The sequence below is a fragment of the Atractosteus spatula genome, chromosome 1, assembly GCF_055471065.1.
Source record: "Atractosteus spatula isolate fAtrSpa1 chromosome 1, fAtrSpa1.hap1, whole genome shotgun sequence".
Classification (NCBI taxonomy): domain Eukaryota; kingdom Metazoa; phylum Chordata; class Actinopteri; order Semionotiformes; family Lepisosteidae; genus Atractosteus; species Atractosteus spatula.
Genome location: NC_142706.1, coordinates 56,891,804 through 56,916,710, shown reverse-complemented (window position 1 = coordinate 56,916,710; position 24,907 = coordinate 56,891,804). Strand labels below are relative to the sequence as shown.

Genomic DNA, 24,907 nt, shown 5'->3' with positions numbered 1-24,907 from the left:
GTTGTGTTTGGTACTAATTTAAGAAAAAGGTTAGAGTTTAAATGTTTACAGTGAGTAAAAATATTAGTCAGTCTTGACAACAGTTAAAGTACAAGCAACTTTCAAAAGTAATAACTCAACACACTGGTCACGGAATACTATGCAAAATCACTTGGAGTCTTTAATCTTCCATGAACAACTTGGTGGCAGAGAAATAAACAGGTAATAGCTTACAAGACAAATAATTATTAAATAAGTTAAATAAGTTAACCAAAACAAAAGGTACAAAATGCATTGATATATACAACAGAAGAGAGCCCTTATAACTCCATCGCTTTTATATCCTATTCTGTCCTATTAGACCCTTCACATCGACCTCCCTAATGCACGTACCTGCAGAAGTGGTCATACAGTAAATTTTTATAAGGGTAAATAGTACTGCTTTCATAAATAAATATTTCACACATAGGCACATACTGTAGGTGAGTCTTCCCCCTGAACTGTTGCTATAAAAGGAGACAACCATCAGTCTGTAGCAAAAATGCATCTAAATAAGTGACAAACTCTGCCAGGTGGATTTTTAAAGGACACTTACATTTTCATATGTATAAAAATTCAGCTGTTTTCCCTAAATTTATTCTAAGTCCCTTAATTGCTGAAAAGTTGCTTGGTTTTTATTCTCAATAAGCTAATCCAGTGGAGAAGATGAATTGTAGGCCGTCATTTCTCTTCTGCATTGATTCTTCACATACTGCTCTGTTCTACTGCATACTGTATGTACAATAAAACTGATTCCCCTTTATCAAACCCTTTAAGTCATAATAGTACATAGGGTGGGAAAGAACCCTTTCTAAGACAAAGGACACTGATTATTATAGGCATTTAAAACCCTAGTATGCACTGATATTATGTGTATCCCTGTTGTCCATGACAAATGTATCCAATCACAGTTTGTCATATAGTATAACACAACTGCTTTAATGTTTGTGAAATGGAAAAGAGAAAACATTTTAACTTGTGTATCCCATAGTTAGGTTTGTATCTTTCAGGCCACATGGAAAAAACAAGAAGCCAGATTTACCTGGAACTAAAGTTGGCAACATGCAGTATTTCCCTTTTAAATGGTGAATCATGGTAAAATTACTATTACAATTACTGCTAGCAGCAAGTTAAATGCCTGTTATTCATACTCCTCAGCACTCTATACTGACCTCGTTGTCATTCAGTTGGACAAACTAGATCATTCTGAAAAGCCTAAAGGATTTTAATGTCAGAATATGTTTCTTCCTTTGATCTCACAATTCCTTCAGATAGAGTTTGTTCTGGTAAATGGACAGATGTTGCCAGTAGAAGTGTCACTGATATTTTATTTTCAAATAGCCCACTAGCTTATATAAAATACGGTATAAGTTATTTTCTTTTCTCCTGCTTTATAATTAACTTTCTTTTTAGCAATTTAACTATGTGTTTTAGTGGAGAGTTTTATTAAACACACTTCTTCCAGGACAAATTGAATTTTTTATCTCCTTACAACTAAGAAAAAGAAGGCAGAATTGTGGTATTTTACATAATTGTAAACACTGAAATTCTTAACTGTAGAGTATTGATCTCAAACAGTTAAAGTGTATATATACATACATACATATATATATATAATAGTTTACTAAAGTTTTATTTGATTGTGAAAATAATACATTTGTTTAACATCTTAGGCACAGTATAGGTTATAATATCAACATATACTCAAATTTTACTCAAAGCCTTATTATAACAAATTCAACTGTGTTGCAGAACAGTCTTATTTCACTAACAGAAATGAGTGATATACTGTATCAGCCAGTGAGAATTTACAAACACTTCACAGTTTCATACAGAATAGAACAATCTCAGACACAACTATTACAATTTAATTTGCATCTCAGTGTATTTTTGTATTCAATATACAAGTGAGCAAGGTAAAACAAATACTCCTGTCAGTGCTACTTGCAAAATGTATTACAGTACCTATACTGAGCTCGAGTAATTAATAATTTGTCACGCCCTCTGTAGCCAGAGGGCACTCCTTCTCTGTCCTGTCCCTAGTTTCTGGTCTGCTGTCCTTCCGGTCTCTCTCTTTCCCTTGGGCTATATATTTCTGGGTCTTGCACTCTGCTGGGGCTCAGCATTGACGTTCGGATGTCCTGAGACCCGCCTAGCACCAGGTCGCCCCACGTCCGCTACCTGAGGGCATAGGTTTCTCTACGGCACTCCTGAACTCTTTGCACTACGAGCCCGGGCCTTTTTCCCGTTCCGCCGCTACGCATATGGGTCTTTTCTGCTCTCCTGCTCTCCACAGTTAGTTCCTTTTGGACGTCCGTGACATAATTATGGCAAAGGAGAATTTTATGCTAAATTATAGCATAACATAAAACAATATTATGGGTAAATTATATGTAATATGTTGGAAAAAATATCAGAATCCATGCGGATTGTGCTGATCAATGTTCAAAATATTTTTGCTAAATTCTTAGCTTAGAAGTCAAAGGAAAGAAAATAAGGAAATCTGCATATGTTAACTATGTATCAAATCTATTAAATTCTTCTCTAAATTTTCATGACTTCTTACTGTATATTTTTGGAATGTGTTCCACTTGAATATATTTTATTAATTTTCTTGATTCTTGATGACTTTGTACAAGACAATTAACATTCAAAACAATCAGTTGTAAAGATGTAATAAAAATAACAGTAAAAAAATATTGAGTAGTACAAACTAAATTAAATTAAAAGTTAATTTACATCAGAGAGATGTAAATGACTGTACACAGTCAACATTTTAGCATGTTTTATTTTAAAATTTATTTATGGTTATGTGGGTAATTTTATAGTATTTTTTTCAGTGACATTTATATACTGAACCACAGACAGCCTAATTCCCTCATGTAAGAGAACAGTGTGTTCTCCTTTAGGTACAACAATCTCTTCATGTCCAAACCTAAAAAAATATATTTTTTATAGTCCAAATCTAATAGTGTGACTGATAAATGGAACAAGAACTAGGCCTTCACCAAAGAATTCATTACCTGTTCAGTGCTGACTGTTGCTTCTTTGCATTCTACATTTCGCTCTTATCTTGCAATTTGTCTGTATCATGAGCTAACTGGACCTAGATCCAAATAACTACAAAACCATGGAATGCTATATTGAAAGCACTTAATTCCTGCTGGTTTCTATTTGTTTTTAACATTACAAATTTAAGGCCCATTTTGATATATCATGGTCATCCATCCATTATCAGAAAGCCATTTATTCCTAGCAGGTTTTATCATGTTTCTTTATTGTGAAATATACAACATGAATGTACAGTATGAACTATATACAGTATATAACACTCATATATATATGTACTGTACAGTATATACCTGTATATATATATCTCAAAGTCAAATTTTCTATGTGGTATTCGATTCTTTTTGCTTGTTTTTGATATAGCCTGTCAATTTAAAATACAGTTTCTAATTATCTTGATTCACTTTTCAATTATTTTTTTTCTAAGATAAAAAATGTTGAATCCCCTATACTAATCCATTATGCTATGCTATTATAATTTTATATGCAACACCAAATTAGTTAGGAGTAAATTAAACTCCATTAGCTGGAGCATGAAGTTGTAGTAATTGAGAACCTTCTCTCCACAGCTTCACAACTGCATGAATTGTATAGCAAGTGATTTAGTGTTGTGCAGCATGAAACTTTAATTGATTGTCAATATGAATATTAAATCCCATTAATCAAAATTCTATTTTGAAATACATTTATTCATCTGAATGTATCCAAAATAAAAACAGCAACAAATTATACATCTTAGATCATAATTACTTCTCAGTGAAATCATATAATGTATTTACATCAAAACAGAGTAAATTAACAATGGATATAAACATGCAAATACCATTGCAGACTTTTGAGTCTTTCTATACTTCACAAGACAGACTATGTACATTGTTAAGGTATTTCAGATTGGAAATTCTGAGTTTCTAACATTACCATTAAAAATAATGAAGTGTCATATTCTGATTTAGAAAGGGCATGATGATACTTGGGCCTTTTATAAGTACCAAAGTATACTGTAGTGTTTTAAAACATTTTTGGAAAATGGAATGAAAGGAAGAGTGATATAACACTAGCTAAATATGAAGTAACAAATAATGCGATTCAGCTGACAAAAACTAAACAAAACACGCCATTGACCTAACTTCCAACACAATATTCGAATACTTAATCCTTCTTTCTTTGAATTAATCACTTTGTATCCATCCACGATCCCCTCATCATCCTTTCAAAAGTCTCATGGTTCACTCAACATGGTTTTGACTTCTTTGTCATAATGGCTGAGCTTTTGTCTTCGGTCAAATAGGTTAAGCCACAGAATCAGCAAGTAAACAAGAGCAGATCCGGAGGCCTGTGTTTCTGGTGTTTTCACTTTATTTCTGGCTTTCATTCTATTTCAGACCATAATGGACTGATTAAGGGGAAAATAAGTCAAATCAGCTTTTTTCCTGGTCTTATTCAGACCTTTGCTAATTGAAATGTATGTAAAAAAATGTAGGGACTTAGAACTCAAGGACTTAAGTTGCCTACTCAAACATATAGTGATAGATCAACTGCAAACTAATCAAAAACAAGGCTGCAGTTGCCCTAAACTATAAATAGCTGATGGAAGGAATCAAGAATCAAGAACTGGGGAATAGGTGACTGGTTCTCAGAAGGGACTGAGCCTGTAGGCCGAATCAGAGGTAATGAAGTAAACCTGAGAGAATGGTAGAGTTTCCTTTTATAAGAAGCAGTTCTGGGAGAGGAAGCAACATACAGTACAACAGTGGTTGCTCATGGGTGTTTCAGGTACATTTGTATTACATACAGAAGTTTGTGAAAAATGGTTTTGTTGGGTGAAAGAAGTACAAAGGCCTACTAGAGTGAGAATACCAAACCCTAATCATGAAATAGGTGTCAGAGTGTTTGGGGATTGATAAAACCACTGAGTTTAGTTTTGGAGAAAAATTGAATATGTTAGAATTACCAGTTTGTAGTCCTATAGAGTGAAATTCCCTGTTGAGAGTTTTTCTGGTTGTGTTAATGCGCCACTGGAGGAATTTCTTACTATATATACTGTATTTGCTGTGTCTATAAAATATAACATAACATGTCTATAACATCTGTCTAAACAAAAGCTAAAGGGAGCTTGTTTGAAACATCTTGTACCAAATTATAATAATTTAAATGTGATGTACAAAAAACTTTTGTTTGCAGTCTGCATAAGTAAAGCAACAAATTCAAAACCGAACTGTCAGATAACTTTAAAATAAACACTCTATAATCCTGTATGATACAGGTATCCCAAAATGCATATAAATATTATATATTGTTACAACTAGATGGGGGTTGGCAAACATCTATCTAACACTATGAAGAGCTGACTTTACTTCTTGAGGAGGCTCAGGTCCTTCAATGTATGGATTAAGATGCTACATATGTTCTATCAGTCGGTTGTAGAGAGCGCCATTTTCTATGCAGTGGTATGCTGGGGCTCTGGGATTAGAGCAGGGGATTCTAACAGGCTGAACAAGCTCATCAGAAGAGCAAGCTCTGTCATTGGGTCTGACCTAGACCTCCTGGAGGCAGTGGCCAAGAGGAGAATGGTGTCCAAACTAAAGGCCATCATGGACAACGTTTCATATCCCCTCTATGACATGCCTGTGAAATGAAAAGCATGTTCAGCAATAGGGTGATCCAGAAAATTAGGACCAAATCAATGTTTTTTTTCAGGTTTTTGGCCTGCACCTTACAAATGTGAATGACTGGATATGCTAATCTGTAGATATCACTTTAAGACATCAGTTATAATGTAGTCTTTTAGAATAAAATTATGAATCTGTGAGTGAAGGAAGAAGTGGACATTAGAATTTAAGAACTATAATTATATATAATCATTATATATAATTATTATATAATATTTACATTATTTAAATTTTATATATCACAATTATATATATATAATTCTAGTAATAAGATATAAGGACATTAGAATACTAGAATTATAGAATATTAATAACATTAGAATATAATAGTTACAAGGTCAGGAGGCAATGCTACTGTAGCTTGTTTAGGTGTTTGTAGCTAAAAAATGTTTTTCTTTCATTTTGAAAGGCTTCAAAATATGTAAGGTCAGCAAACCCATGCATATTTATCATATGGATTAATATAATTAATATCCAAGCTATTCGAAGATCAGTCACAGGGTGAGATGTCTGACTATGTTTTTCTTGTTAGTTTAGAGTAACAGATGTACTGTATCTAAGCTTGACCAGCAGTTTTTGTTCTTTACCACCTTTTACTAAATCCCCTCACTCATTTAGCTCATTAGGCTCATTTGTGCTACTTTTACACCTCTTTAACATAAAGACTGTACTATACTGCATTTGGATGAACTTCTGGCAGCAATACAGTATATGTTCTGCTCTGTAACTGAAAGCTTTTTTTAACTTTCTTCCTCTCTCTCAAGGTGTTATACTTAATTTAGAAAGTGGAATGCCTGTGAGTATTCCTGGGTATTTCACTGCATTTTCACGGGCATTTCAGAAATAGTTAAGATGCAAATAATCTAATTTGTTGCCCCCTTGTGGTCTCAGGTGTGATAACTTGTCTAGTTACGTTGTCACACTGAGTAGCTTATTCAAAAGTTCCACAGTATTTGTGAGCTCTTATTAATGTCGATTCACTTTTAATTCGTTCATTGGGTAGATTTTGTCAGTAGCTTTAATTAGAATACTTGAAAAAGGTTCTATTGTAATGTTCTCTGTGCAACACTAAAACCATTCAGTTATTTTAGCATACTTTTGTATGTCAGTCCTTTAAGGCTAGTGATGGATGGTTATTTGCATCAGTACTGGTTCTTTTTTTTAAATAGTGACTAAAATTATGCACTGCATTGTATATTGTAACATATTATAACATACCAATTCTTTCTTAGTGGCATTATTTTTAATTTGTATTGTGTTATCACAGTACTGTGTTATACAGTATCAATAATTTGTTCTGTGTGCCTGCATTTTGGTACAGGCTGAAAAAAACATTTTTGAATCTCCTAGGCTGGTCTCATATATTTTAGACCTAAATACTGTATATATTTTAGACCCATGCAAGTTCAATAAACGTTGATGGTTACCCATCTACTGTAAATGTATAACACAAAGACATAAGGTATATTTGGATTATTTATTATCTATAGGATTCAAGAGTAAATATCATTTTGAGCAACAGGGACTACCATTAGACTTTGTAGACTTTTTGTCAATCTCTTTGATTTGACTTTACAAATGTAAAAGCTGTGACATCTCAGGGTTTCCTTGTATGGACAGTTCACGTCAGGTCCACTTTCAATAGGGTTTAGGTCCAGACTTTAAGCTTTAAGCAAAACCATCTTCAGTCATTCTTTTGTAGATGTTTTTGTATGTTTAGGATCATTGTCTGGCTGCAAGACAAACTTTTGACTCAGTTATAGCTATTGAATGTACCTGTATTGTGCCATTTTGATGGATTTTTAGTCTTTTGCAGACTGAACAGGTTCTCATCAAGTATTTGCCTGTATTGGCAATACTTCATTTATTGTGCCCTCAATCCTAAAAAGAGCACCTGTCCTTGCCACTGAAAAGCATTCCTATACACTAAGATGATACCAGCATCATAGTGGTGGTAGTAGTGAAGATAGTATTACATCTATCATTGCTTCATAGTGAAGATAGTATTACATGAGAGATAAGCTGTGTTCGGTTTGCACCAGGAATAGCGGTTTGCATTCATAGGAAAGAGCTATTTTTTTGTTTCATCAGACCAGATAATTTTATGCCACATGGTTTTGGGGTCTGCCACACGCCTTCTTGCAAACTCTAGTCTAAGCATGCAAATAGCTTCCGTCAAGCCACTCTCCAATAGAGGCTTAATCTATGTAGTCCTGTAGAGATTGTTGTCCTTGGACAGTTTCTCCAGTCTCAACAATGGAACTCTGTAGTTCTATCAAGGTTTCTTGGTCAGAGGTCACTGACATTTTTGCCAAGTTTCTCCGTGTTTATGTTTGAAATAAACACTCAGGACCATTATATAAAACCATCTATGAACTGGTACGAAGAAGTAGACTGTACTGTATATCTTAAGTGTCTGGCGGTTACGAAAGATCAAGTTTCACTTTTCATTGTGGACCATATTCTATGGAGTAGACAAGTTCTGTGAAAATGGTGAAAACTGGTGCTTTTGAGGTGTGCTTTAAAGGTGTGCTTTTGATGTGCACACCTTTAAACAACTCAGCCATGTTGGGCACAGCTAATTTACAGACAACACTTCATTCAGTCTGGAGCTAGGACTCATACAGATAATATGTACAGCAAGTTGAATGCTGTAATGGCCTCTTCTTTTTTCTATGTTCTATATCAAAACTGAAAGAAAATGAAGTTTCTTTGTATAGAATTCCAGTGTCAGGCTTTGTAAGATTCACCAGCTTTGAACTTTCAAGACAAAAGGAAGCACTGATAAGAAAAAAAATCAAGTTAACCTGTCAGGTTGCTTTCTGACAAATAGCATATCCCCTTGAGACTATAAAATAGTATAGAATTCTATAGTATCAGGTCTGCTTCTTTCTTAGATTTTTACATTAATTATCATGATTTCTCAGTGTGAAAACCTTTACTTAATTTGAAAAAAAATATTCCTCTACACAAGATTATTCAAAAGAATTTAGCGTGTGATGGGAAAAAAAAATCCAACACTTCTACTTGACTTAAAATGTAGGTTCTTTATAAGTGTATAAAATATTATCTTTCTAATATTACAGGTGAATACAATGTTATTTACCTCTTAAACCTTGAAAATGCAAAAAGGAAATCATTCTGGAAAAGGAGAGAAAGAAGGAAAGGGTAAAACATCTTAGAGGGTGAATGACTGTACTGTTCTTAGCTTCTTACAGATAATAGAACGTGTAAAAAAAAAGAAACTTGATTAGATCCTTTGACCTCAGTAGTTATGTGCCTATGGGAATGGGCACACAAATGTTGTACAGTTACATAATTACATGACAGGAAGTTAATATAGAAAATTAATATAAAACACTGTTGAAATGGTTTCTTTCCATTTAATCTAAAAGACTATAACTTTTTAATTGATGGGTAAAAAGAAGCATGTATTTAAGTGTATAAGTTTTTCCAAATCAAGTGATTCATTGAGAAATGGTTAGAACTGTAAAAACCTCTTCAATTTAGAGATATACAGCACTTTCTCTCTCCATGTTTTGTTTCTAAAAGTTTATGACCTTTAAAAATTCAAGAAACCCATCTTAAGTTTATATGCAGTTTAAAGAATATGATAAGAATACAGTATCTACAGTATAAATTATATACAGATTATATATACTGTATATGCTGTATATAATCTTCTGAGTATTCACCATAACCTACAGTATGATTCAGTAAGAAATGTGACTTGCTTGAAATAAAGTGTTTGCCTACATTTTGCATTCTTAATAAATTATTTCTTATTTATATTTTGATCAAAAACAAGTCATTGTTTCGTTTTATATGAAATTACACTACCTGCACACAGTATGCAATTAAATTTTAATTTGCAGATTTATCAGATTGCCCAATAGCAAAAAGTAATGCGTATATTTTCTAAAGACATTTCCACCTATGTTTTATTATAATTCTGCCTTTACTTATTCATGCTGAAAACAGAATAAAAGATTTATTAGCTGAATATTTAATTATATTTCCTTCTACTGCTCTACACCTGAAGGGCTGTTTTACTGTTGTATTCATTATTCAATAAAGCAGCACAAGACTTTCAAATCTGTTGTGATCTGTGCAATAAAGAATTATGAAAATGGGTGTAGTTTTATTTTCAGAAAAATCTAAATCATGTAATTCTTACCTACTCTGTTGAGGCAAAGGAATCCCTGGAACACATCAATCTAAGAAAAATATATTGTCTGAGTTGTGAAACATTTTGGAACATCTCCTAAAGTACCATAAAACATAAAGATAGATAAGAGATTACTGTATAAATTTCCATAATTTGCATAGAAAATTCCTTATTAGTACATTTCAGATCTCAGGTGGATAAACAACGGCCCGTGAAGGATCAACACCTTTAACAAAAGAAAGACTAATGTATTTGAATTAATTTAATAAGATTTAATAATTTAACATGGCAATATACCCTAGTATGGAATTTGTATGCTGTATTTGTTGAGAACCATGATAATCTTTATTTAAATCCATTTGCTTTGCGCTAGCATTCGGCTGCAGAAAATGTTACATAAAAAGTGCAAAGAGTTCAGACCTCTTGATGGCTGATTAAAAATATGAGATAATTGGTAAAATAACAGCTTCCATATGTTGCTGGAACAGCTTAAATTGGAGAAAAAGCAATTAAGACTCAAGGTTTTATTATACATATAGCAACTCTTCACCCCCCAACATCCAAACACATATGCTCATAACTCTTCCATTATAAGGAAATATGTAATTAGTAGCAAAATTAGTAAAAATACTTGGGAATTTCTCTTGCAAAATCTATTCATACATAATATTCTCCATGAGATTCACTTTAGATGTTTTATCACTCTAATTTCTAAAATTTCTAAAGGAAAATTGAGATGTTGCGGTACAGGCTGGATAACACATACAAAGTTAAAACATCCAGACAGTTGTAAGGTCTTGATCTTATGAATCAGTTCCAAGATAAGATGAAATATTTAACAATTTTCGGATGGAGGTATTTGATTTTCATAGGTGCTTGTTTCATCATTCCAGTATCTGGCAACTTTTTCACTTCTATTCAGGGAAAAGAAAATACGACATATAAAAAATGATGAAATACACAATGTGCACTGACTATAAAAAGAAACATACCACACTTGACTGCAACTAATTAAAACGTGATAAAGTTATTGTCAGGAAAATATATTAATAAACTGCTTTATAGTAGGTGCTATGACATTTTATAGAACAGACATGCCATACTGTACAGTAGGTAATTTTATTATCCTGATCAATGTTTGTCATTGCAACCAACATGGGTCTTCTGTGAAAATCTTGGAAGATTAGCAGCTATGTTTGCTGCTAGAAGCTGTACATTTGCAATGTTTTGCAGTAGTTTGCAGATGCTGTCTTATGCAAATGTATCTGATTCTTTTTTTTAGACCCTTGACAATCAATTGTCTGGTCACTGGTCTCTAAGCCCCAGATACCACACATCATCACTGCTCATTTTACAAATGTCTAATGGGACTGAAGTGTGGAGAATAAGGCATTCACAACATAAGAATCATGTTTCTATCTTGTAATAAAGCTATTCGATTGCATGTGAGGTCACTAGGATTTGTGATGTTTATTTTGATGTTCAGTATACAATCAGGTTCCCTTGTAGTCATTTCTGTTCGGCCCTGTTCCTCCATTTTAGCTCAGGTGTGTATCAAGTTGTTCTTTTCTGGACTCAATCCAGAGCAGCATTATCTTGTTTGTAATATGGTTTGCAAAATTTTAGATAATATTCTAAGTAAAGCCCTGCAGGTGTATTGTACAATTTTGATTTTAAAATCAAATTCAAATTTTAAGTGCTGTATTAATGAAATTCAAATTTGATTTTAGTTCTGTGCCCTTAACTAGATATCATAATATCATATTTGTCTTTTACTGTACTGTATAATTATTCCCCATGTTGCCTAGCATATTAAGGAACAAGTAAAGGTTTATTCATGCAGCAAATAATTATTCAGTATATTATTATATATAAGCAACTCTTATCGCCCTCACTTCTATATGTATTGGACAACTCAGTGCTTGTCTGTAGTCTGTCTTGTGTTTTTTGCCTTTCTGTTTTGTGGTTATTGCTTTGTTGTTTTTAAGTGTTTTAAGCGTTGCCAGGTACAGTATGAACCTTAAACCATGCCCTTATGTGATCTGTAGGATCCAATAATTGTTACCTGTAGGATCTAGATACCCAGGTACTATAACAATCTCACATAATCAATTAAAGTCTTTACTTATTGAAACACCCTCTTAAGTTCAGTTCAGTTTGTGATCCATATAATAACCTATTTTTTAAATACTTGAATTCAATACAGTGAGAATAGACTAACTGATGAACCAATCATCTGAGATCAACAATGTGTCATGGCTATGATGCGAAATGTCAAAATAATGTTGTTGAAAAAAGCATTCATGCTCAGTCTCATTCAATCTGTATGGCCACACTATTAGCTCACTCTACTGGCATCTTAGAATGCACCATGAATTCTGGGCACTTAAGCAAATCTAAAATGCTTTGTATAATGAATGAAAAAAATGTCAAAGGTTGCTTTTGCTCTATCCATTTGAGAGAAAGGATTTTGTTACTGTGACTTACATGAGATCAAAATTAAAAGCTATGAATCAAAGGCCCATTTCCTGTGTAGAAAATAACTCATTGAGTTATCTAATTGATACATATAGTATTTTGTAACCTCTTCACTTGTGTGCCAAGTCTGGTGGTTTTATAATATTTTTTAAAGGGATTTCTGATGCTCTGAACCATTTACTGTATGTGCTACTAATACTAAATTGTCATGGCAGTATAAACATTACAATGCATGATACTTCTTGATAAAACATTAAACTAAGGCAATCCCAAATTTATGAAAATGCAGGACAGATTTATTGTTTTCCAAAAACCTATTACATAACTGAGAATGTATCAGGTACTGTACCATTTTAAATTTTGAAACAATTCTTGGTAGACTGGAATGTCTTTTAAAACTGCTAATATCAAAATTCTTTATATTAATTGCAAAACTGAATTTGGTAATTTTAAGTATTTTTAATCTGTTTCTTTTCAAATTAAATTTAATCCCATATCTAAAGATCAACACATTGTGTAAAGCGAATAAATAAATGGATCATATATTGTGTAAATGTAAATTTATAATCTAACCATATTAATATAAGCGAACACCCAAAAAACTGAGATTGTGTAAATTTTATACTTAATTGTGTTGTACATTATGTACATGGTTTCATGTAAGTCTCTGCATGTGTTCCTACGTGATGTACAAAGCCAAGATACCAGATGAGGATGTTTGTCTGCTACTGTACTGTATAATTTTTACTTTTCCACAGTGGTATTTTGTCTGTACTGTTTTTTTTTTCTGTATAACTGTAATACATTTTACTTCTTATAGTATTAAATACATTTACTCCAAAAAAAAAACACAATTCAGCCACAAACACAACAGAGTCACTGTATTTCTCCTCAGGCTTTTTGCCTCACAAATTTTTAAAAACAGGAGATAAAGAAAATTTCATTTTCAGTTTACAATTGGGTACAACAAATGCATGTGGTGTTCAGCTGCTATTGAAACTGGTTCACAGGAACTTTCCAAAAATTGGTGGATGAGATTTTTGCATTGATTTTCTATTGGCTGCATAACAAACAAAACAGACTAAGTGTCCTCTAATTTCTATGCCATTGTTTTTTTGTTAGTCATAGATTTTGCATAACCCAGCTCATGTCGATTGTGTACTATATATATAGTGTGTATTTTTGTTTCTTTTCATCCTTATAAACCCTCAACATAATATACTACAGTATATCAACATTAGGTGGATTTATACAAAATGATGTATTTGGTACTACAGGAAATTGTTGTGTACATAATTGATTTTGGTGTTGTATTTTGAAACAATGACATTAATTAAAAATTGCTTAAAAAAACTATTGCATAAAAAATAATGTCTATCTCAGTTCATTTGTACATATCTTGTAGAACATAAAGAATTTTTATATTTGGAAATATTAACAAAAACTACAATAAGTATCCATATATATGTGAAATATCATGTTAAAACTGAATATCAAACTACATTCAGTATACTGTATGCATGTTAAATTGATAGAACTATTGCATTTTTTCTTTAACATGCCCATTTATTTGCTGAGTGTTATGACTAAATTATGACTGCTATTTGTAGATAGAAGCTAGAACCCACATAAAAGTGTATACAATGGCATGTTGCCATAAAAAAGACAGCTTAATGTTCACATTAGGCAAAAAGATTACCATTAGTGGAGCATGGCTAGCCTGTCAAGTAGCCTTGTTTGGCCAGACACTATGATTGATGCATTTAAATGTGAGTGATTCAATTAAGCAAGTTGTCACATCACTGATTTGATCAGGGATGGTTTAAAATAAAGCTTTCAAGTGTAATAAAATATATGTGTTTCATAATATAAGCCATACTATAAGTGTAATGTAATTTATGTATGGAAAACATTCATTGATCTGTGGTAGAATATAATGACACAAATGGAAAACAACTTAAGTAAAGGGATGCCATTTATGAGGTAGTTATGAGGTAGATCACCTTGTTAGACATTACTTGCGATGCCAAAGGATTTTAATAAGTTTCTTTCATTCTGTATCAACCCTTGCATTGGCTTACAGACATACAAATCCTGCCATGTGTTCATTTACATACTGAAACCTGCAATTATTGAATTTTAATCTGAAGATTTTTTAACGATTATGGATAGAAACACTGTACATGATCAATGTTTCTACCCATCATCCTTTAGAAAGTTCAGCAGACAATTCTGTATGCTCGGGAGACTTTTCTTAAGACAATTGTAATGTCACATTTAAAAAAAAACTCTCTCTTTAGAATGTGACACTGTTCATTAAGTGAGGTGGCATATTCAAACAAATGTCTTGTAAAAACAGCCAACCAAGTTGACATTTCATATGCAAGCATGCAGATAGGATCATGGAAAAACAAATCACTGGAAATGGTCTAATGTAAATGAAAGGTTGATATATTGCCACAAAACAACCACCATTTGTGCTCATGAAGCCTTACATCTGTTCATTATACTATACCAGTATGTGCCATGTTAGTATCTTATAGTGTCTATCTTCATCTGTTCACATTGGTTCCATTTGTATCTAAACCAAAATGAATTGCTCTACGGAGTAATGTTTTCATGATGAGGTCTTTGAATGGACCAACTCACTTCATTTATGATGTAACGCTATGTATTGATTAAAATGTGTTTTTCTTCCTCCTTTTAAAAATAGAAAAATGTCTTCTCTGAAGGTTAGCAATGTTGCAATTAATCTTATTTTCTAATACATTGATATCTATTATACCTACAGTATATACTGTATTCTGAATGAATCTTCATATGTTTACTTTGAATCATCTCTAAGTTCCATCACAGAATTTCCATATAGTTTGTCACAACAACAAACTACATGTTTACTTCAATTTGTTTCCTTAGTGACCACTGTGTACAGCCTTCTGGGAAGTTTGAATTCACAGTGGTGCACAATCTAAAAGGAACTGTTGTTTACAACTCTTAATTCCCTCTGGGAATTTGTTTGTGATGTTTTAGAAATGGAAAATATTAGGCACAAGAAAAAAAAACATACTGTAAGATTATGTAGAAGGTATAAGCATTAAGAATAATTGCTGTCAAATATTGCCGATTTACTGTATGTACTGACAGAAAAAAGAAATGCAACATTTTCTGGAATGAGAATACTGCAGTTATAGTTTATGTACTTTCACAAAAGTTGTCAATTTGTTTTAAGCCCTCTGATCAGCAATACAGCTTGTGCAGTGAGGCATTGTAACTTGCCAATCACACGAAAGCTTGTTAGGTGCACTTTTACCCAACGAGGTCCAGGTGGAACAGGTCACCTCATGCCTGATCAGGTCACCTTTAAAAATGCCTTAATTCAAAGCTTAGGTCACTGCCAGAAGAAAGCCACACTTAGTCAGTTTTCTATACATTCCATAATGCCTCGAATGTCACCAGAAGCAAGGGAGAGGACCATTGGGATGCTGCAGGCAGGCATGTCACGTGCCAGCGTTGCCAGACACTATGGAGTAAGTCACTCCACTGTGTCTACCTGCAGAGAAGGTTTCAGCAGACCAGCAGGACAGATGACCGTCCAAGGTCCGGTCACCCTCGATTGACCAAACCAGAGCAAGCAACAGACTGGTCCATCTGAGAGATCGTTTCAGATCTGCCACCTGTACTGCTGATGAAACTGCCAGCAAACACAATGCCTGCATCAGTGACAGGACAGTGAGGCTCCATGCTGCTGGCCTTAGAGCAAGGTGACCTGTCAGAAGACCTCTGCTCACACCTCCGTCACACCTGACTGGCTTGGGCCAGACAGAGGCTGTGATGGACTCATCAGCAGTGGCATCAGGTCCTCTTCATGGATGAGTCAGTCTTCAACCTGTTCCACGCTGATGGGAGGGCCAGAGTGTGGAGCAGGAGGTGTTGCGTTTCTTTTTTCCATCACTGTATACTGTATACAGTACAGTATATAGGGTGGTGCGGTGGCTCTGTGGCTAAGGCTCTGCGCCTGTGGCTGGAAGTTTACTGGTTCATATCCCGTGGCCGGCAGAGGAATCCTCCTCTCCATTCTCAAGGCCCTTAACCACGACTGCTCCGGGGGTGCCATATAATGGGCTGACCCTGCGCTCTGACCCCAAGGTTCTCTCCCTGTCCGTGTAAGGGAGAGAGCAAGTTAGGGTATGCGAAAAGACAAATTCCTAATACAAGAAATTGTACATACTGTATATGGCCAATAAAGTAATCTTATCTTATACCAAATGTGTTGTTAACTTGCATACGGTAAAGTGGAGATTTGTGTTTTTTAAAAAATAAGCTAAATTGAAAATGTAAGTTTTTGCATTTTGACTTTCAAGTAGAACTGCTCGTTTTAATTAGACCTAATTTATTAGGAATTCAGTGTGGTTGCTGAAGAATCCTACTTTTCTTAGCTGATCATTCTAAAGAAAATTTGCTATATGCCGATGCATAGTATACCTGTATGTGAAATATATTTCATCTATCTTCTTTAAGGCCATTCATAATGGATATGGTTTTATCAGAAATTAGAAAGCAAAATAACCACATTCTGAGTTTTCTAATATATGCTTTTTTTTGGCCTGGCAATCATGTTTGGTTTTCAATACGAAATATGCCAAGAAAGTGTTCACGTCTATATCTTTTTTATGTTTACAAGTTACCACCAGTCACAGTTTTATGGAGTCTTTTGAATCATTTCAATTATTGCTTCTATGAAAAGCATTTGTTGTAATGCTACCATTCAGTGTTCTGGACTCAAGAACAGTTAACCGTTGCTAAAGACACTGGGATTATTATGTAAATAGGGAGTTCTGGATCTATTGACTCCAGACTTTCAAAGCTAAACTTGAATGTTTGCTACTTCTGTTACTCTCGTGCTATTTTGCCCTCATGTTTTCCCACTCTCTCTGGGCGTGGTGCCAATTTGGGGCTGAGAGCTGAAAGTCTTTTCACAAAGATGTATGAAATCCACTCACTAATCTGCCCATTGCTAGAACAATGGTGCTCTCTAGCCCCACAATATGTTAATTCTTGGTTTAAAGTTCCAATTTACTTTATCTTTCTATTGTCTTGCTTGATGACAATTTCCAGCATTGTGTGTATCCTTTTCCTCAGCAATCTCTGGAGGTTCTAATGCAAAAGAGAAAGAAATAGATAAATTGTGACTGGCATTCACATGTTGCATTAGGGCTAAAACCAGTCTGTAATTCCTAAATTCCTAAATGTCTTGATTTGTTCACCTAAAAGGCTACTGACAGAATCAACTCCAGAGTAGCTCAACCAGTAAAACAGTGACCTCACATAGAGCAACTGATAAGCTCAATATTTTTAATGGTGAATTTGTTGGGGTTCTGGGGGGGTTGAAGGCTTTACAACTTACTGGCTGCCACTCCCATTCTTACCTGTTTTTCTTTAATTTATATTATATTTGCCTGTCCAAATATGTGTGCACCAGCTGTTCCGTCCTTTTTATTTATTAACCATTTACTGTACTTGTTACTGTGCTCATCACTTTGTAAGTCATTCTGTGGGAACCTGTTGCAAAGGGCATTATACTGAACACAAATTGATTTTCTTGTTGATTTACTGTACACCTGTTAATTGCTTTCTTGGACTGAATGGAGATTAGGGAGCCACTTCATTAAAAAAAACTGCTGATAACTACACATCTTTCTTTTAAATCAATCCTAATATTATTGCTGTCATAATCAAATAATTCCATTGCAATGGCTTAAACACATTGTCACAAGCTGATCAACAAAAAGACAGCACAAAGAAGTTTGCATTGTTACAGTGTGACAGTGCCTTAGCTCGTTCAACAGAAAAAGAAGTAGTGTTCACCCAGTAAACAAAACAGGAAACATAACTAAGAAATGTATTGAGCTACTTGCAGCTTCTTGTCTGTCGATGCATCAGCCCTTTTCTGGCTTATTGTTCAATCTCTTACTCTGTCTTTGATCATGAAGCTCTGTGGTCTCATTCCCAGTGGCACAGGCCTTTGGTTCATTCTTTCTGTCTAATCTCTCACTGTTTGCCCCTTGCCTCTGTTAGCAGCTTGGACCTTCACCTTATTCTTCAAGTCTCCCTCGGCAGCTCCTCTGCAAAGCTCTTTGGTGTGTAATCTGTACCCCGTTTCTGGCTATCTCACACACCTCCTAACAGGGAGCACACATTTAAACAGAGAGAAGCACAGCTGTCAGGTACCAGGAGCATCAGGACTGACAGCTGCGTCCTTTCAGATGATAAATAAACTAATTGTCTGTTGCATCCATACTCAATAAAAGTGGAAGAGGTGTAGAGTGTTAATCAAAATTTCTGAAAATGAATATGAAAGGCAAATGTTATATAAGAAGGAAGAGTGTACGATGCCAGCTGAATATACCAGCATTAGGACACTAGACAGACCCAGGCTGAGGAGGTGGCACCAAGAGCAGTAGAAAAGAATCCAGGACTGAAGGCACCAATGAAGTTTAGCGGTGTTGGGTGCTGGGGATAAAAGTAGGAGGAAAAGTGAAGATTACATTAAAAACAGAATACTTAAGGATTCCCTCTGACTGAACCTGAACTAGGATGCTGGAAAAGACCCAGGACTGGACAGATGGCATCAGGAGCAGCAAGGGACAAGAGGACAGAATCTGGGGCCAAAGGGACCCAAGAATTTGGTCCACGCTAGACAATGGGTATAGAGACAAGAGGAAAGGGATACATTAAAATGCTGTAGGGTGTTTCCTGATTGGGCCAGAAATAGGACACCAGACAGATGTAGGCCAAGGAGGTGGCATCAGGAGCAACAGGGGATAAGAGGCAGGAACCCATTGATGAAGGCTCCAAAGGTGCTATGTTTGATGGCGGGATAGAGACAGAAAGAGAAAGGTAGACATTAGAAAGTAGAGTGTAGTACACCTGCTCACTGAACCAGCATTATAATGCCGGACAGACCCAGGGCTGGGGAGGTGGTGTCATTAGCAGCAGGGGAAGATAACCAGGGCAGAAGATACCAAAAATATTACAACTGGACTACACTGGGTGGCAGGGATAGTAGCATAAGAAAGAACAGAAGAAATGGTGGAGAATAATTTAATGAAGGTTAAGGATGAATGATTGGAGGCCAGGGAAAACTAGGGATCAAGAAGAGGAGAACAAGCAGGAATAGTAGACAACCAGAAGAAAAAAACTGACTGTGAAAAGGTAATGTTAAGAGAAGTAAAATAAGGGAAACAAGGTAGAATGGAAGGTTTCAGGGTTGGTAGCAGAGCAATCCAGTGGACAGTTTGATAAAAAAAACTGGAATCTAGCTGCGTTCTGGGTAACAACCTCATGGGAGGTGGAAGTATGCTGGATGACAGAAGCTTGCTTGTTCTAACCCTGAAAGAAGTAAAAAGGAAAAACAAAATTGGTGCATTCCTTTTAAAAGGGAATGCTGCCTTTGTAGAAACTCCTTTTAAACTCAGCTAGACTTTGGTCTTTATAGATGTCAGGGATTGCAATGATGGGAATTGCAGGGGAGATGAAGCATTAGGCTTATTATGGGAAGATTCTTAAAAAGATTCTTATATTGTAGATTAATTACTTATATAGATTATTAATGTGTGATGCAAAAGCATGACAAGTAGAACATTTTTCCCTTTTGTTCTGTCTTGTTTTTTCCTTTCCTTTTTTCTTGTTTGGAACAACACGTTCCATGTATACATGAATAATGCGTGAGCCAAAATGTGATGAGACAAATGTGAGACAGATTGAATATACTGTATATCAGTTATTTTTTTCTTCCAACCTGTCTTTACTTTCTTTTTCCTTTTGTGTATGTAGTTTGGCATATGGTTCATGTATAGACAAATGAAATAAAATGCAAAAGAGAGGTACTTGCATGAGATAATGTTTAAAGCGAATGTCGTTAATGATTGTGCTTTATAACAGCTGGGTGAAAATGGTTTGTTTGTCATTATCCCTTTTGAACTTCACTTAAGAACTTCCATTTGTTAGAACCATATCCATATGTTCTGTTTTACATCTACCTGCTTAAGTCCTACTTCAATGAGATGAAACCAATTTACAGCAAATGTTTTAGGTGCGAAAGTAAGTTTACTACAGAAGGGAGTTATTCAACTGTTTCACAGATGAGAAAATAAGGAAATAGCTGAAACCTCTTTGCAACTGAAAACTCTGTTACCACTACAGACAGTACTCAACAGGGATTTACACACGCATACCAGTAAATAATACGCTTTCCAAACAAACTTAAAACACAGTCATTAGCGAACAGAAACAGTACATTAAAAGCTGTACAGTACATAATCTTTGGGATGACTTGGCTCACTTTGTGAGTGCAAACATAATGTAAAGCTGTTATGCCGGGCCCAACAAGGTGTTGAAACGGGCTTGGTGGAAGTTAGAGTCAATGAGCCAGGATATACAGCAATCAAGATGATTTATTTGAAGACTGAAGACTACTGCGAAATACTTCTGAGAGCCTGAAACCAAGAGAAGCTCAAGGCAGGGTTAGTGACTCAATGTCCTCATTGGAATGAGGAAGCATTCTTTAGGGCGTAAATACTGTGCGGTGTTCCCTAATTGGCCAGATAGGCCTGGCCTGATCTCGTTGAGGAAGGCCCCAGTGAGTCTCCAGCATGTGCAGAATGCTCATTGGCAATTGGTGGAGCTAATGCAGCAGTGCTGGAGCTCGTTGGGGCATAACAAAAGCAAAGTCATTCATAAATGATAAAAAGGTATGTTGCGAGTGAACTTTGTTCTCTGATCCCCAAATCATTATTTCTCTACACATACTGTACATTGCTATTGTGGCTGCTCCATCTTTTTGGTATTGCAACCAATCTAATTTTCCTCACACTTCACTAACAGCGTGGGTGTGACACACTTACTCCAATCTTGTTTTTACTCTCAAACTGAAACACTGCCAAGATATGATAAAGAGGCGAAGGCTCATAGCACTGCTCAAAGTAAAAGCAATATCACTGACACTGATGTGCTGACAGAAGATTAATGGTATGAGTCCCAATCAAGGATCACTTTACTTCTCTATATCTTTTATGTTTACACTGTCTTCCTTATTTGTCTTATCTTGTTCTGCCCTTGTGTTTCCTTATCGCACCTCTCTTCTCCATCCTTTATTCCATACTTTATTTGAAAGATTTTACTGCTGCGTGTGTTTTTTCTTCCTCTTTGTACTGTATTGTACAGTGCTGTATTCATTTGTAAATCTTAATTTCTGTATTTTTTTTTAAAAGAGAAATGATCAAAATGTTACTTGTTTGAGAAGGATGGGGACTAGGGATCTAAGATTTTCCACTTGTTTATGGCTAGATATTCTTAACTCTGTCATATCTCATTAAATTTTCACAGAAATTGTTACCTTGTATGATTTTATTTGGTTAAAGTTTTGCAATGTTTTCATAACTCCTGAAGTCTCACAAAGCAACGGTATGCCTTTTGCAGTTGTTGTACAAAGTTACAAAATCTGTGAGTCTTAGTGATGTTGTATATTTGTTAAATATCAAGATTGTATTTTACCCCTTATTTTTTATTCCAGTTCTTTGTATGAACATTGCCTGTTGCAGAATTCCCTGTTGTTCAGGATTTGTAGTGTAGATGCAATGTTATCTTAGTTAAACAGTGATATTTGTTTCTGAAAAGCATGTAGACCCAGCCTTTGTTTTCAGTGAATCTGTGATTAATATGAATTATAGGGCCAAGTGACAAATATAATATTTTATTTTAAAATATCTAAAATATTTTATTGAGCACAATCACAATTACAAAGTTGAACATATCTAATGCTTGGTTTAGCTAATACTGACCAGTGTTTAGATATTGCTTGTAATTTGGCAATGTTTCATCAAATATGTTTAATGTAAAAATAATATTCAGAAAAATTTACATATTTTCTTTTTCTTTTGGTTCTTTTAAATACTTCAGTGTGCTCTAACTGATGTTAAGTAAGGTGGCAAAGTTAATTGCCGTCTTAAAGTGGGGACTTACATGTTAAAAATCATAGTTATTGATTTAAAAGGCAATCTTTGGTAGTGTACGTCAGTTCTGAAAATACAGACTTGCTTTCTATTTTTGTATATTGCATATAATGTTCTTAATGTAAGGTTTTAACTAATATCTAAGATTAAAGACACTGTATATATATAAATCTTTCCATGGTCTCTAATTACAGATTTTAATGTTCCAAGTACTGTACCTGTATTGTTATTAATGAAAGGATGGTAGCAAAAAAGACCTACTGTACATAGAAAGATTTTTACAGATATAATCTGTGTACACTTTGACTGACTCTTCACTTAGGAATCTCAGTCACAGCTCCCTAACGACACCATCCTGTCTCAAAGGTGCAATCTTAGAGTTCGTCTTGCACTTACACAAGTTACACAAGACCCCTTCTAGATTGTTTTAAAAGCATATTTAAAATTTAGTTGAAATTTAATCTATCATAATGTGATTTTGTGGCTCGATTTGTTCTTGGATATCTTACTGTATGTGTTTACCTTCTACTTACTTATGTCTAATACAGAATAAAAGAACTGTGAAGCAGTTGCAACCTTGTGATGGCCAGACAGTAGTGCAATATCCTCTGCAAGGAAGAATAGCTATGAAGACAGCAGAGTGGCTTCTTTGACAACCTAGAGAATTTTTACTAAATATTTCCCCCTTATATATACTAATACTAAATGAAAGTTTATTTCCTTGATCTCAGCTCTTTCAATTTCCTATGTTCTCTCCCCTATGTTCAAAACCACTGTTGCCCATCCTAACACAAATAGATGTCCTTGCTTTATAAGAGATCCCCAGAGAATTGTGTAAACACAATTCATTTTTCCATCTTTCTAAGTTTCAGCTTGTTTCCTAACTTTTTTAATTCAAGAGGAAACAGTTGTGTGGATTTTGTGAAGGTGGAATTTTGACATTTAAATGCTGAATTTACAAATGTTGTCTCTTTTTTTCTAGGGTATTTTGGCCAGGGTGTTTATTTTGGAGCCTGTGAAAATAAGTACTGTGGCTTGGGGCGACACTGTGTTGTCAACAGGGAGACTGGACAAGGAGAATGTGTCTGCATGGAACACTGCAAACCTCATTACAAACCAGTGTGTGGTTCTGATGGAGAGCTCTATGAGAACCACTGTGAACTTCACCGTGCTGCCTGTTTAAAGAGGCAAAAGATCACCATTATTCACAGTGAAGACTGCTTTTATAAAGGTAAGGGCATTTTGGATGTGACTTTAATTATTTTGAAATGAATTAAATATTATTGCAGACAGAATTTATTTAATCACTGAACCTATTTTCTTAAGATGGCAGTGCAAAAAGCCATTGGACATGACAATGAAAAGAAGGTGAATGCTACTTCAGTGCAGAAACATCATACTGCTTACCTACAGAATGTGTCTGAAGAGCTGCATATGAAAAATTATCTAGCTTTAGCATAATAATTTGATAAAATTAGAATAACTGAAGCAGCACCATTTGTTCTGTATTTTTTTCAAATTAGCTTATTTCTCAAGTTTAATGCTGTTTTTTTACTCTTATTTTGTTGTTACTCTTATTACATATGCTTGATATTTTTTTCATTACATTTTTTAAAAATATAATATTATATTCTGTATTTCTTTAAATTAACTTTGACAATTAAGTCAATTATGTTTCTTATGTATGAAGGTAAATTATTTTGCCTTGCTTGTTGTTCTGTCACTAAAGCCATCTCCAAATTAGTTTTATTTCCCCATTTATACAATATCTCCTTTCCTAAGCATTGGACATGACAATAAAAGAGCCAGCTTGACTTTTTTATTTTAACGGATACACAGTAGTAATTTAGTTCAATAGTCTGTCAAACAACTTACAGTATTCTATCTAATTTTATACAGTCCCTTAAAAAGGTATTCATCCTCCAGTGATATCCCATTTTGTTTAATTACATTACAAATGATACAGTAATTTTTAAAGTATTAAACATGAGTGCTCACACTGAATACATTTATGGGTGACTAAACAAAAATCCACAAATGTATATGTCTTATAAAATGTAATTATTTTCATAAATGTTTTACTGAGAATCATCAAGATTAATGCATCTTTTGATGTAGATTTTAAACATATGGTTAGATAAAGAAAAGAAAATGTAAATTTATGAACTACATAATTTAAACCTATAAATTTCAAATATACATTAGGTTGACATTAATGCAAAAATGTCACACTGAAAGGAAATTTGCACTTTAGTGCATTCACATTACATTTTTTTAAAACACTTTTGTCAGCTTTATTAGGCAAGTCAGGAAACATCACTTGCATCTTTTTCTTCAATTGTCCATATGAATGGAATCTGCAGTCCCTGAAGAAACAGAAATTGACTAAAATAGACTCGATAGTGGCCTTACAATTTTAAACTTTATATCTCACCCTAGAGGATTTACTATATGGATTATCCCAAAATTTAGATTGCTTCAAAAATATTTATAAC

General features: G+C 34.4%; 1 protein-coding gene across 2 annotated transcripts in view; it reads left to right on the top strand.

Annotated features, from left to right (window-relative positions):
* Positions 1-24,907, top strand: part of fstl5 (follistatin-like 5) — a 282,078-nt gene that overhangs the window by 43,448 nt on the left and 213,723 nt on the right. For both annotated transcript variants that reach the window (XM_088911811.1, XM_088911820.1), the window contains exon 4: positions 23,395-23,643. In XM_088911811.1, coding sequence (XP_088767937.1) covers positions 23,395-23,643 — 249 coding nt within the window. The remainder of the gene's footprint in view (positions 1-23,394; positions 23,644-24,907) is intronic.